This window comes from Gracilinanus agilis, chromosome 1 (genome assembly GCF_016433145.1).
Source record: "Gracilinanus agilis isolate LMUSP501 chromosome 1, AgileGrace, whole genome shotgun sequence".
Classification (NCBI taxonomy): Eukaryota; Metazoa; Chordata; class Mammalia; order Didelphimorphia; family Didelphidae; genus Gracilinanus; species Gracilinanus agilis.
The window spans coordinates 791,228,754-791,242,872 of NC_058130.1; the positions used below are offsets into that span (position 1 = coordinate 791,228,754).

The following is a 14,119-nucleotide window of genomic DNA, read 5'->3' on the forward strand; positions in this document are numbered from 1 at the left end:
TGGTAACCCCTAATATGATTGTCTTTTGGACACTGAAGCCTCCAAGTCTGTATTGAGGAGCACACCTGATTTAGACTGCAATTCCATCAGCTCAATAAATGTAGTTGGGGTATTGGGGATACCACTAAAGGTTACAAAGCTTTTCCCTAGGATGGTGTCCATAGAACCCTTGTAAGTGGAGCATACTTTCCTCTTGATGCCAGGTTCCCCTATAAATTTACTGGGGAGAGATCTCTTATGCAAGCTTAGAGCCACAATAACTTGCTCTCTAGATGGCTCTATTTCACTAGAATTGATGGAGAAATCCTTAACTTTGCTCTGGGCCACATCATCCTCTGATGCTGGCCTACTTAAATCAGCTGTCCTGGGAAACTTCTTTTTTTACTGATGCTATCACTTTCCTTTTGCTTCAAGTTATTTTTAAAATTTTAATATTTTTAAATTTTAATTAAATTTAATTAGAATTAATTTTTAATAAACTTTATAAAGTGTACTTAGAGTATTTGGATATTACTTTTTAATCTTACAAATCCTTGGAATGCCCTAATTTGTAGAGATTCTCCATATTCTGAGGATTGTTTGCCTTATATAAGTGGGTTTTCTTGTTGTGATCTTACTAATACCCACAATTTGGTGGGGAGATGTTAACTAGCAAGTATACACTAAGGGCTGCCCTCTCTTTTATATGTGATCATGGAGGTGGTCTTCCATTTCGACTACTAAATTTCACATCTAGACTATAGATAGTCCAGGTGGTAGAAAGTTGGTGTGAACCTAAAATAGTACCTATTTAAGAAGTGGGAGGATAGATCTCCTAATCTCAGAAACTTTGGAGATCTGGGGAGACATCTCCTAGCCTCAGCTTGACCCTTCTTCTTCTAGATTGTGTAGACAGACCATTGATGGGCAAACTTTTAAAAGAGGGGGCCAAAGGAAAGGAAATGCTCATCTGTCAGTCTGTTTCTAAGGCAACTCTTTCAAAGTTTCATTGTATTGTATTCTACTCATTGTATTTGTCAGATTAGGAATAATATTGCACAGGCCAGATAGAACACTTCAGGGGACTGCATCTGGCCTGCTGGCCGTAGTTTGCCCATCACTGGTATAGACCATATCTACCCAAGCCACAGGAGGAGAAATGAGAATCCCCATTCACCATGACCAAGAGTCACTATACAGGAATATCCCAGTGATGAGAAATGTCATTGAGAAGAAGCATCATCCTTCCTGGTCCTCCTGCAGGTTATGTCATGGGTATAGTCTTTGGCCTCCATGCTTGGGTGCTCCCCATGCTGTGAGCATAATAGAAGTGGTATCATTAAGCTGAAGTCTGAGTCTGCTGTAATGTGAGTTCTTCAGGGAATAGTCCATAGAGTCAGATTTGAAAGGAATGGAGAGAGCAGAGCTGTGTCTCCCCAGGGCAACAAGGTGAGGACACTAGTTCCTAGTATGTGTCTGAGTGACTCATTTTAATTCATATTTTCAGAGTTGGATGGGGATTTAAAGTATGAATAAGCAAGAGGTAAAGGAACCTTCAAATCACAGAAATCTCAGACCTGGAAGGGTCTATTTCCTTTTGTTTATATCCTGACAAGAATTCCACCTATCGGGAGCTTATTACCTCACAACCCCCAAGGTTACATGAAGAATTCATGCATCATAGAACTTAGACCCTATAGGGCCTTACAGCTTACTTATTACTATTTTCTCATTTTGCATAAAGGGAAACTAAGATAGGGAAATGAAGTGACTGATCTAAGGATATACAAGTGCTAAAAATAGAAGAATGGAAGGGGCAGTGTGGCGGCTTATTGGAAAGAGTCAGAACTGGAGACAGGTGGTTTGTAGTTCAAATCTGGCCTCAGATACTTCCCATCTGTGGGCTCTTGGACAAGTCCTTTAAACCCAATGGTCAGCCCCTTACCATTCTTCCTTCTTGGATCTGATCATTGCTGAGACAGAATGTAAGTGTTTTTTTTAAAATGGCAGAGTTGAGATTTCAGTCAGGTACTGGCTCTCAAGCTAGTTCTGCCCATTAGTTCATTGGCATTTAGTTGGCTAATTGAAGGGACTGTGGGAAAATAGGCACTACTACATTGCTGGTACAACTGTGAATTGGCTCAATCATTCTGGAAAGCAATTTGGAACTATTCCCTTTAAGTCACTGAATTTTATACTCTGATCTTGTGAAACTCCTGTTAGTCCTATTCCCAAAGAGACAAAAGAAAGAGAAGCAGTATTATACAAACATTATTCCTAGAGGCTCTTTTCAGTGATGGCAAATGGCTAGAAACTTAGGCAATACCATCAGTTGGGGAGTGGAAGAATAAATGATTGTATGTGAATATTACTGAATGCTATTGAGCTGTAAGAAATGACAAAATGGATAATTAAAGAGAAATGTGGGAAAGCATGTATGAATGGATGCCGAATAAAATGTGAACCACTCATGAGTGATGCAATGCAAGGAGAGTGATTAATGCATTAACAACAATCTAGTAAAGACAAACATTTTTGAAAGACTTAATAATGCTAATCAGTCATAGATGAATCATGTTACTTCCCTACCTAATTCCTGATAGAGATGATAGATTTAGAGTGAAGAATGTTCTATTTTTGGAATAATAGCTACTAAAGTTGTTTCTTTTTATTCTCATATATTGTTCTTATTATATCCTCTGGAACTATGGCTAGCACACAAAAGTTCTAGAAGTTGAAACATTTAAGTTGTGGTTGAGTCCAGTGATGAAGAAATTCTTAATGAGAATTGACAGTGGGCCTGGGAAATGAAGTTTCCTCATAACCTTTGTTCTACTTCACAATTATCCAAGGAATGACACTCAGAACTGCCGAAATTCTGGAGTCCCCAGTTTTAACCACTGAATTGGTAACAGTATCAACCAAAAGTAGTAGCAACAGACAAAACAGCAATAGTAATTTGTACACTGGAAAAGCCTATAAATGTGAGTAGAATTTAAAAAGTAGCCAGAAAGAGTTCTACACTTATACCAACTAGAGTATAAATATCACAAAAACACACAAATATGGCTATGCTGGATTAGTGTGGATTATTATAGAAGCCTGTACTAGAAGTGCAAGGCTGTGCTCCAGCAAAAATCTTGCCTCTGGAATCTTGTTTATTCTTGATCATTCCCTGGGGATTTCTGTCTGACTTCAGGAGGATCACATAACATTTGGGAATAAAAATGCAACCCAGGAGCCCAGCACCAGAGGACAAGATGGAGAAGATCTCCACAGCCACCATGGCCTTCCCTTTGGTGCTCTGATACGTGGGCAGAAAAGAAGCCCAGACACTGCAGAACACCAGCATGCTGAAAGTGATGAACTTGGCTTCATTGAAGGTATCAGGCAGGTTCCTGGCCAGAAAAGCTACAGTAAAACTTCCCAGGGCCAGAAAGCCCATGTAGCCCAATACCCAGTAAAAGGCAAAGGCAGAACCCTCATTACATCTAATGATTACGTGGCCATATTCAGAGTGTGTGTCTGCCTCTGGAAAGGGAGGGGAGGTTAGCAACCAGATTCCACAGAAAATCGCTTGAATCCCTGAGCAGATAAGAACAACATAGACAGATACTCTAGGATGCATGAACATGCGTATCCTGCTCCCTGGCCTGATACCCTTGAAAGCTACAACCACTATTATGGTTTTGGCTAAAATGGAAGAAACAGCCACTGTGAAAATAATTGCAAATACTGTTTGTTGGAGGAGACAGGTGGCAGTGGTAGGCTGACCTATGAAGAGCAGGGAGCAGAGGAAACAGAAGATGAGGGAGATGAGGAGAGTATAGCTGAGAGTCCGGTTGTTGGCTTTGACTATGGGACTATTTTGGAACTTTACAAAGACTCCCAAAACCAGAGCTGTTAGGAAAGAGAATGAGACAGACACAAGCGTAAACATCATCCCTAAAGAGTCTTTCACATTCAGGAAGGTCACAACCTTGGGGAGGCAGCGATCTTTCTGCTGATTTGGGTATTCAGTCTCTGAGCACTTTATGCAATGCTCTGCATCTGCAGGAGAAAAACAAGGACTCAAACTTCAGATTTAAAGAATTGTCCCTATTTACAAATATAATAAACAGACATGTTAGCTACAAAAATTTCCTCTCTCCCTAAAAGACACACAATTTCATTGCCTCTTTTCTGAGAGACAATGTTACTGGTAAGTAATATGGCACTGAAGAACAGGTTCACTCTGTTCATCTATTCATCTTCATTATATCTATCTACACACAAACACATACTTTCTGAGATAAGTCAAACTTTTATTCAGGAAAAGACTAGGGTATTTGAGTTGATCAAAGAAATGACAGCAAATCCCTTTCTAAAAATATTACACTTCTCAATGTGTAGTAGAATCACAGAAACCATGTCATGACTACTTATTTCAAGATATTTCTCTGGTTTTCCTTGATTTCTTTCTCTAGACACTCATGTTCCTGGGAGTTATAGGTAAATGTACAAGAATAACTTGTTGGCTGTTTTCTACTTCAAGGAGCATAAGAAAGAAATTCCCTGTAGAAACTTACCCATATGACTGGAAATCTCCCCTTCTGGACATGGGGAACAGTCAAAACAGCAGATAGCCTTCCCCTCCAAAGAGGTTTTTCTGAACCCAGGATGACAACTCTCACTGCATACACCACGGGGAACCTAAAGCAGAAACAGGAGAGTGGAATGCACATCTCGAATTGAGAGCTACTGAGGTGTTCAGCCGATAAAAGAATTATCCTACATGATCAGGTGCACGATGATATAGTTATACAAAGAAGAAGTGGGGTAGGGACAAACTGACACTTCTTCTAGATTCATATGAACTGCTCAGAAAAGAAAAAAATATATAGTTATGCTTTTTGTGGTGACAATAATTAGGAAAATGAGGGGTGTCCTTTGGGGAATGGCTGAACAAATTGTGGTATAGGATGGTGACGGAATACTATTGTGCTATAAGGAATGATGAGCTGTTTGATTTCTATAAGAACTGGAAAGACTTCCATGAACTGATGTGGAGTGAAATGAGCAGAACCAGGAGAATATTGTACACAGAAACTGTAACATTGTGCGATGATCAAATGAAATAGCTTTTGCTACTAAATGCATTGCAATGATCCAGGACAATCCCAAGGCACTTATGAGAAAGAATAGTATCCACATCTAGAGAAAGAATTATTGGAGTAGGAAAGCAGAAGAAAAACATATGATTCATCACTACTTAATATAGGTGTATGATTTGGAGTTTAGGTTTTAAAAGATTGCTGTCTTACAAAAATGAATAATACGGAAATAAGTCATGAGTATAAATATATAACCCAGTGGAATTGCTTGTCAGCTCCGGGAGGGGAAGGAAAGAAGGGAGGGAGAGAACAAGAAACATATATCCATGGAAATGTATTTTAAAAATAAATTTTAAAAAGGAAAGAATACAACAGGAGGGGAAATTAGGAATTATAGAGAAGGTAGCTTAAAGGAGTGATAAGACCTAAGCAAAATAAACTGTGACTAAAGGTGGGCAGAAATATTTCAAGCTCTATTTGAAGTAACAAAGAATGAGAATCTGGGATAAAGTATATAAGCTGAAGAATGGCTATACATTTTTATGATATATAGAATTTACATGCACATACATATGTACCTCTGTATCTATTTTGAAATACTATTGTTTTGTAGGAATTGAGGAAGAAGTTAATTTCAAAGAAACTAGAGAATTTCAGAGAAGAATTATATGAACAGCTACCAAGTGACCAGAGCAGAACCAGGTGAACTAATTCTATGAAAGCAATGATATGGTTAAATCAAACAACTTTCAAAGAATTAGGAAATCTGTTCAGTGTGTTATACAAACACAAATCCAGAGTATTAAAGATGAAACATGACACTCACTTTCTGATAGAGAGGCTCAAGCTGAGAATACAAAATAAGACATCATATTTTTTAGACATGGCTAATATGGAAATTCTTTTCTTCACTAGGGGTTTTGTTCGTTTTTCATTTTCAGTTGGGAAAAGGGACAACTTGAAGTTGGAATTTTTTTTGCTGATTGAAAAAAGATATACAGGCACATATGCCCTTATATGTGCACACTTTATATAATAGCAGCAAAACCAAATACTACCAAGGTATACATTATATATATGGCCTTGAATAAATCTCTCTGCCTCCAAGAATATCAGTTTCCTCAGGTGCAAACGGAGGGCAATGTACTATATGGGCTGTGAGATCTGTTCATTATCTAGATTTAAAATGTTATTTTTTAAAGTAGTCATTTAATGTCCTCTATTAATAATACATATATAACGCAGAGTAACCCAAAAAAAGGCAAAAATTACCAACCACTTGAAGACATGGGTTGATGCGGACATGGTTGGGGATATAGACTTGAAACAACCACACCAATGCAACTATCAATAATATGTAAATACGTCTTGATTGATGACACATGTTAAAACCAGTGGTAATGTGTGTTGGATATGGGGGAGGGTGAAGGGGAAAGTAAAAATATGAATCATGTAACCACGGAAAATTTTTCTAAAAAAATAAAATATTTAAATCTAAAAGAAATTGTTCCTGTGATTAGAAGTATAAATTTAACATTGAAAATGTGTCTGACCTTTGAATCCCACCAGCCCCACTCTATGGCATCTTCACAAATTGTGAAATCTTGACCAAGTGGAGCCTTAGGCACAAACTGTCCCACTTTAACCAGAGTATCAGTCTCATTAGGAAAGAACATATAGTTTAAAATGGCATATTGGGCCTCAGAGCTTCTATTCTCATCCACAAACACCTCATCACCAGCACTGTTGGTAAATTGGATGTTATTCAGTACGGAGTGAAGCTGAAAGGGAAGAGAAATTCTCATCACTTGATGGAATTTGAGTGAAGAGCTTCCCTCAAAATATAACCTATGAGTTATATGAGAGAGTCCTGTTTTGTAGTCTTATTTGGATGTGTGAAAAAACTTGGTTTTTACTAGGACACATAAATGAACCTCTAGAATTCATATGTTGCTAACATCTCCCAGGTTCAGAATTTCAGTCTTACCCTTGAATCACTATCTCTCATCTAATTTTACTATTCTTTTGCCAGTGTCTATTGATTTTACTCTTGCAACATCTCTCAAATATTCTCCCTTCCAGGCCTCTGATATTTCTACAACTTCATTATCTCACACCAGGACTACTGCAATATTTATAGCCTACTGTTGTGTCTGTGTGCCACAAATCTCTCCTCATTCCAGGCCATTCTCTCCACTCAGTCACTAATCTTTCCAATGCAAATCTAAATCTGTCAGTCCTATGCTCAATAAACTCTAGTGATTCTCTAATACCCCAAAGATAAAATATAAAATCTTCTGTGTGACATTCAAAGCACTAAATGTACTAAGCTCTCATTTACTTCCAGTCTTCTTTTAGTTAAACCACTCTCCATTATCTACTATTTAATCCAATGACACTAGCCTCCTTGCTGCCCTTTGATTAAGATGGTCCATTTCTTGGCTCCAGTAGACATTTTCGCTGGTTGTCTTCCATTCTTGGGTACCTCTCCTTCCTCATCTCCATTTCCTACATTTCATGGCTACTTTCAAGTTTTAATTAAAACCCCACCTTATTAAGGAAGACTTTTGCCAATCCATCTTGTTTCTAGTGTGTTCCCTCTATTAATTATTTCTTTTTTATCCATTACATAGGTTGTTAGTCCACATTTATTTTCTTATTGCCTCCCTCATTAATTTGTTAACCCCTCAAGGGCAAAGACTCTCATGTATCCCCAGGGCTTACTCCAGTGCCCAGCACATAGTAGGCACTTAATAAATACTGTTAACTGATTAATTAAATACTACAATTCACCAGACCATGAATTTACTGATGGTACTGAAAAATAGAAGAAAGGGCCCATTCTATCACTCAAATCTTGGGTCAAGTTGGTTTCCTTTTAAATAGGAAAATATGATCCTTTTTATATTGGACTCACATCCAGTCAAGGCAATCCCCAATGCCTAGAGACTTGTCTGACACATATGTGTCTCCATGTATATGTCTGTCTCCCCTCAGGGTAACATTGAGAGTGTTTAGTCAAGTGAATAGTCCTCTCAGAGCAACTAGCTGTAGGAGGTAATGAGGGAAACTAAAATTGATGATATCATTTACTAATGAATACATTTTTTAAAAAAAACTACTTCCTAAGATTTCTAAGTAAATGATTGTCTTCATTGAATTTCTTTTCTAATTCACATCTAAAATAATTCTTATCCAAAATATGTTAAAGTATGAACCACTCCGTGCTTGATCAAACACCATTTACTAAGCACCTACTTTGTGCAACAAGGGGCAGCTAGGTGATGCAGTGGATAGTTTGTCTAGCATGAAGTCAGGAATATTCATCTTCTTTAGTTCAAATTTGGCTTTAAACACTTATTTAGTTTTTGACCCTGATCAAGTTACTTAATTCTGCTTCATTCAGTCCATCTGTAAAATGGTCTGGAGAAGGAAATGGCAAACCACTCCACTGTCTTTACCAAGAATAACTTAAGTGGGGTAGTCAGACAGCACTGAAAAATTACTACACAGCATCAGCTATGAAAATCTTTCTTAAACTAAATTTGCCAAATATGAATACAGGATGTTAGATGTGGGACTATCTCTTTCTTATCCACATAATTTTGCCTTTGTAACATTGTCTAGGGTCACTTTAGCTTTCATGACTATCCCTATCAGTAGTTTCAACAACAATATGAATAATAGAAATAATCTAGTTTTGTTTTTATAAAGATGGACTTATTGTTTCTATAGCTTCTTTCACAGAAATTGAAGATATATTTCACTGGTTTATTTTAAAAGGGAATAGGAACATAGAGTCAGTTTAGGTACCATATGGAAAAAAGTCAGTTGTCAAAATGAGGGAAACTGAAGGCACTGAGAGGACTAAGGGAACACCTTTCCTGAGAGACTAAGTTATCGGTCATGAGAAAGTGAGAGAACTGAGAAATGTGAGAGAACTGATTTTACATCAACCTGTGAAAATATAATGAGGAGAATTTTTGAAAGACTTTGATATCTGGAAAGAATTGATTGGTGGGAGCAATTGCTTCCATAATTGTGACAAAATCAGTAGCTTCCATTAATGGCTAAAGATGATTTTATATAGAATCTTTTTCTTCATAAACATGTTATTGAAATGTTTCTTTATGCAATTTGTTTTACTTTTCATAAATTATATGGTCAATAGCACTTGTGTTTGTCTAGGCCTGATTTCAAAAATTGATGAAAGATAACATTAAAAATTTATTGGAAATGAAGTGTCCCCAGTTCTTTTACAAACTTAGATGAAAGTTCAGAATTAGTTGGTTGACTAATAAGAAAATGTGTATCACTAATAACTTATGGGGAAATGACATCATAAAATTATGTTTGATTTAAGAAGTCAGAATGAAATTAATGAAAAAACTATTCACTAGCACATAGAGAGTTTATGAGGTCTGCTTACTGGTTTGGTTTTCAACCAGTGTAGGAAATTTTATAGCATTGCCAGCCCCAACTAGATTAATGATGAATATTTTTTTCAGTAATTATACCTGAAAGAAAATGGAATATGATACCTTTGGAGGTGGTAGGTTACCCAGTATTAGGTGTTTTGGGACAATGACAAAAACACACTACAAAATTATTGTAAAAATACATATACATACAAATGTATATGGTTCTATATATATTCTAAATGGTGCTTGAGTTTCTTTCCAGCTCCAAGACTCATAGACTTGAAAGAAAATAAAATCATAGACTTCACATGAAGACTGACAAGTACTGGCCATTAAGAATATAATCTTTAAGGATCATTTAATCAGAGAATATGAGAATTGGGACTTCATAATCTATCTTATACCACTCTTGCTCTACATACATCCTCATTATGACATATCTAAAATTGGTCTCCCATTAAGCATTACCTGCCATGAAGGAAGTATTAAATATTCTTCATCATCCATTAATTTTTTCTCTGATTTTCTCATAAATATTTCATGGAGAGCCCAAGCCACAGCATAGACAGTGTTGTAGATGGTGTAACTCAAGCCAGACATGGCCATGTCAAAATAGCACAAAGGCAAAGTCTCTAAGGAAGCATTTGGTGAGCATATCTCTTGCTCTGATTTTTCTGGATGCTTTGGGCACATAAAAGCTGAGAGCCAGAATCCCCTAAGCAAAATGTCATCTGGATATTTAGATGGTGTAATTGTCTTAAGAAAAGTTTTGAATCCAGGAATTTCACTTGTCAAATAAGAAAATGTGAGAGCCCCATTGAAAGTATAACCATGGATATATAGGGGCCTCATGGTAATGTCCCAGTGAGATGTGCCAATCCACACCCTCCAGGCAGGAAAAACTGGTGATTGTGAGTATCTCAGAATCATCAATGAATCTGTGTCACCATGGACAACAATCACATTGGTTGACGACATCATGATCCTGGGCATGAAGTCGTCATGTGATTCTACTAGTCTTCTCTCACTGACAGGGATCTTCTCTGTGTAGGACACACAAACATCATTCTTTTCCATTTCTCCTCTAATTTCCCAGAGAAATTTATCACCTCTCAGATCATCTGAGATAATCATACCTATCCAGTTCCATTTAAAATATACTATTAAGCGAACAACACCTTGGTGAAGAGCAGAGTCCTTGGGGGCCATCTGATAGAGGGAAGGAAACTTGACCCTGTCACAAAGAAGGGAATCAAATGGGCCATAGCTGATCTGGATGAGAAAGAAACATGAATCAGTTGGACTTAAGGTAATGATGACAGAAGGACAGCTAGGCGGTGAACCAAATAGAGTGCTAAGCCTGGAGTCAGAATGACTCATCTTCATATGTTCAAAACTCATCTCTGAAACTTACTACCTGTGTGACCCAGGGTAAATTACTTAACCATACTTGCCTCAGTTTCTTCATCTGTAAAATGAATTGGAGGAGAAAATACCATACCATTTCAACTTCTTTGTCAAGAAAACCCCAAATGTAGTTTTAATTATTTATTTATTTGGAATATTTTTCCATGGTTCCATGATTCATGATTTTTTCAACCCCATTTTCCTTCCCCCTCCCTGAGCCAACAAGTAATTCCACTGGGTTATACATGTATCCTTATTCAAAACCTATTTCCATATTATTCATATTTTAATAGAATGATATTTTAATGCCAAAACCCCTATCATATTCCCATCGAACCACATGATTGATCATATGTATTTCTTTTGCATTTCTACTCCCACAGTTCCTTCTCTGGATATGGGCAGCATTCTTTCTCGTAAGTTCTTCAGTGTTGTCCTGGATCATTGCATTACTACTATTAGAAATCTGTTACATTTGATTGTCCCATAATGTATCAGTTTCTATGTACAAGGTTCTCCTGGTTCTTCTCCTTTCACTCTGCATCAATTCCTGGAGGTCTTTCCAGTTCACATGGAATTCTCCAGTTCATTATTCCTTTCAGCACAATAGTATTCCATTATCATCAGATACCACAATTTGTTCAGACATTTCTCAATTGATGTACACACCCTCATTTTGTAATTTTTTGCCACCACAAAGAGTGTGGCTATAAATATTTTTGTACAAGTATTTTTCCTTATTATCTCTTTGAGGTACAATCCCAGAAGTAATATGACTGGATCAAAGGGCAGATAGTCTTTTAAAGCCCTTTGGGCATAGTTCCAAATTGCCGTCCAGAATGGTGGTATTAATTCACAGCTCCACCAGCAGTATATTAATGTCCCAATTTTGCCACATCCCCTCCAACATTTATCACTATTCTTTGTTGCCATACTGACCAATCTGATCGGTATATAGTGGAAGCTCAGAGTTGTTTTTATTTGCATTTCTCTAGGCAGGAGGGATTTAGAAGTTTTTCATGTGATTATTGATAGTTTTGATTTCTTCAAGAGAGAACTGCCTATTAGTATCCCTTGAGCATTTGTCAATTGGGGAATGACTTGGTATTTTTTTTGTAAATTTGACTTGGTTCCTTTTATATTTGGGAAATTAAATGTTTGTCAAAGAGTTTTGTTATAATTCCTCCCCCTCCCACTTTGTTGCTTTCCTTCTAATTTTGATTGCATTGGTTTTGTTTGTATAAAACCTTTTTTTAATTTGTTGTAACCCAAATCATTCATTTGACATTTTGTAATGTTTACTATCTCTTATTTGGTCTTAAATTCCTTCCTTTCCCGCATATCTGACAGGTATACTATTTGATGTTCACCTAATTTGTTTATGATTTCATTCCCTATTTTTAATTCATTTACCCATTTCAAATATATCTTGGTATAGGATGTGAGATGTTGATTTAATCCTAATCTCTCCCATATAGTTTTCCCAGTAAATTTTGTCAAATAGTAAGTTCTTGTCCCAAAAGGTGGGATCTTTGAGCTTATCAAACACTAGCGTTCTGAGGTCATTTGTCCCTAGCCTATTCCATTGATCTACCCATCTGTCTCTTAGACAGCACTATATTTATTTGATGACCACTGCTTTATGGTATAGTTTAAGAGCTAGTACTGCTAGGACCCCATCCTTCACATTTTTTATTATGTCCCTTGATATTCTTGATATTTTGTTCTTCCAGGTGAACTTTGCTTTAATTTTTTTACAATTCTATAAAAAAGTTTTTGTCAGTTTCATGGATATGGCACTGAATAAGCAAATTAATTTGGGTAGGATTGCAATTTTTGTTATTTTAGCTCATCCTACATATGAACAATTAATGTTTTCTAATTATTTAGATCTAATTTTAATTGTGTAAAAGATGTTTTGTGGTTGTGTTCATATAGTTCCTGTATTTGTCTTCGCAGATAGATTCCCAAATATTTTATATTGTCTAGAGTGATTTTAAATGGAGTTTCTCTTTCTAACTCCTGCTGCTGAGTTTTCTTAGAAATATATAGAAATGCTGATGATTTATGTGGATTTATTTTGTACCCTGCAACTTTGCTAAAGTTGTTCATTATTTTCACTAGACTTTTGGTTAATTTTCTGGGATTCTTCAAGTATAGTATCATATCATCTGCAAAAAGTGCTACTTTAGTTTCCTCATTGCCTACTTTGATTCCCTTAATTTCTTTTTCTTCTCTAATTGCTACTGCTAGAGTTAATAGCACAAAATGTAATAATAAAGATGATAATGGGCATTCTTGCTTTACTCGATCTTATTGGGAAGGCTTCTAACTTTTCCCCATTGCAAATGATACTTGCTGATGGTTTTAAATATATATTATTAATTATTTTGAGGACTTGCCCTTCTATTCCTATACTTTTTACTCTTTTCAATAGGAATTGGTGTTGTATTTTGTCAAAAGCTTTTTCTGCATCTATTGAGATAATCATGTAATTTCTATTGGTTTGATTATTGATATGGTGAATTATGTGAATGGTTTTCCTAATATCAAACCATTCTTTTATTCCTGGTATAAATCCCACTTGGTCATAGTGAATAATCCTTGTGATGACTTGTTGTAGTCTTTTTGCTAGTATTTTATTTAAGATTTTATCATCTATGTTCATTAAGGAGATTGGAATGTAGTTTTTTTTCTCTGTTTTTGGTGCCTGGCTTTGAAATCAGTATCATATTTGTGTTATATAAGAATTCAATAAGACTCTTCTTTGCTTATTTTGTCAAATAGTTTGTATAGTATTAGGATTAGTTGTTCTTTAAATGGTTTGATGGAATTCACTTGTAAATACATCTGGTTCTGGGGATTTTTCCTTAGGAAGTTCCTTGATGGCTTGTTCAATTTCTTTTTCTGAGATGGGATTATTTAAGTATTCTATTTTCTCTTTTATTAATCTAGATAATTTATATTTTTGCAAATATTTACCCATTTCACCTAGATTGTCATATTTATTGCCATATAATTGGGCAAAATAATTCTTAATAATTACCTTAATTTGCTCTTCATTAGAGGTATAATCACCCTTTTCATTTTTGATACTGTTAATTTGATTCTATTCTTTCTTGTTTTTTATTTCATTAATCTGTTTTAATGTATTTTATTTGTTTTTTCAAAGTACCAGGTCCTAGTCTTATTTATTAGTTCAATAGTTGTTTTACTTTC

General features: G+C 36.0%; 1 protein-coding gene across 1 annotated transcript in view; it reads right to left on the bottom strand.

Moving 5' to 3' along the window:
* Positions 1-3,058: 3,058 nt before the first annotated feature.
* LOC123232484 (vomeronasal type-2 receptor 26-like) overlaps positions 3,059-14,119 on the bottom strand; it is a 34,228-nt gene continuing 23,167 nt past the window's right edge. The window contains exons 3-6 of the mRNA XM_044658936.1: positions 9,962-10,765; positions 6,626-6,853; positions 4,548-4,671; positions 3,059-4,029 (exon numbers count right to left, since the gene is read on the bottom strand). Coding sequence (XP_044514871.1) covers positions 3,059-4,029; positions 4,548-4,671; positions 6,626-6,853; positions 9,962-10,765 — 2,127 coding nt within the window. The remainder of the gene's footprint in view (positions 4,030-4,547; positions 4,672-6,625; positions 6,854-9,961; positions 10,766-14,119) is intronic.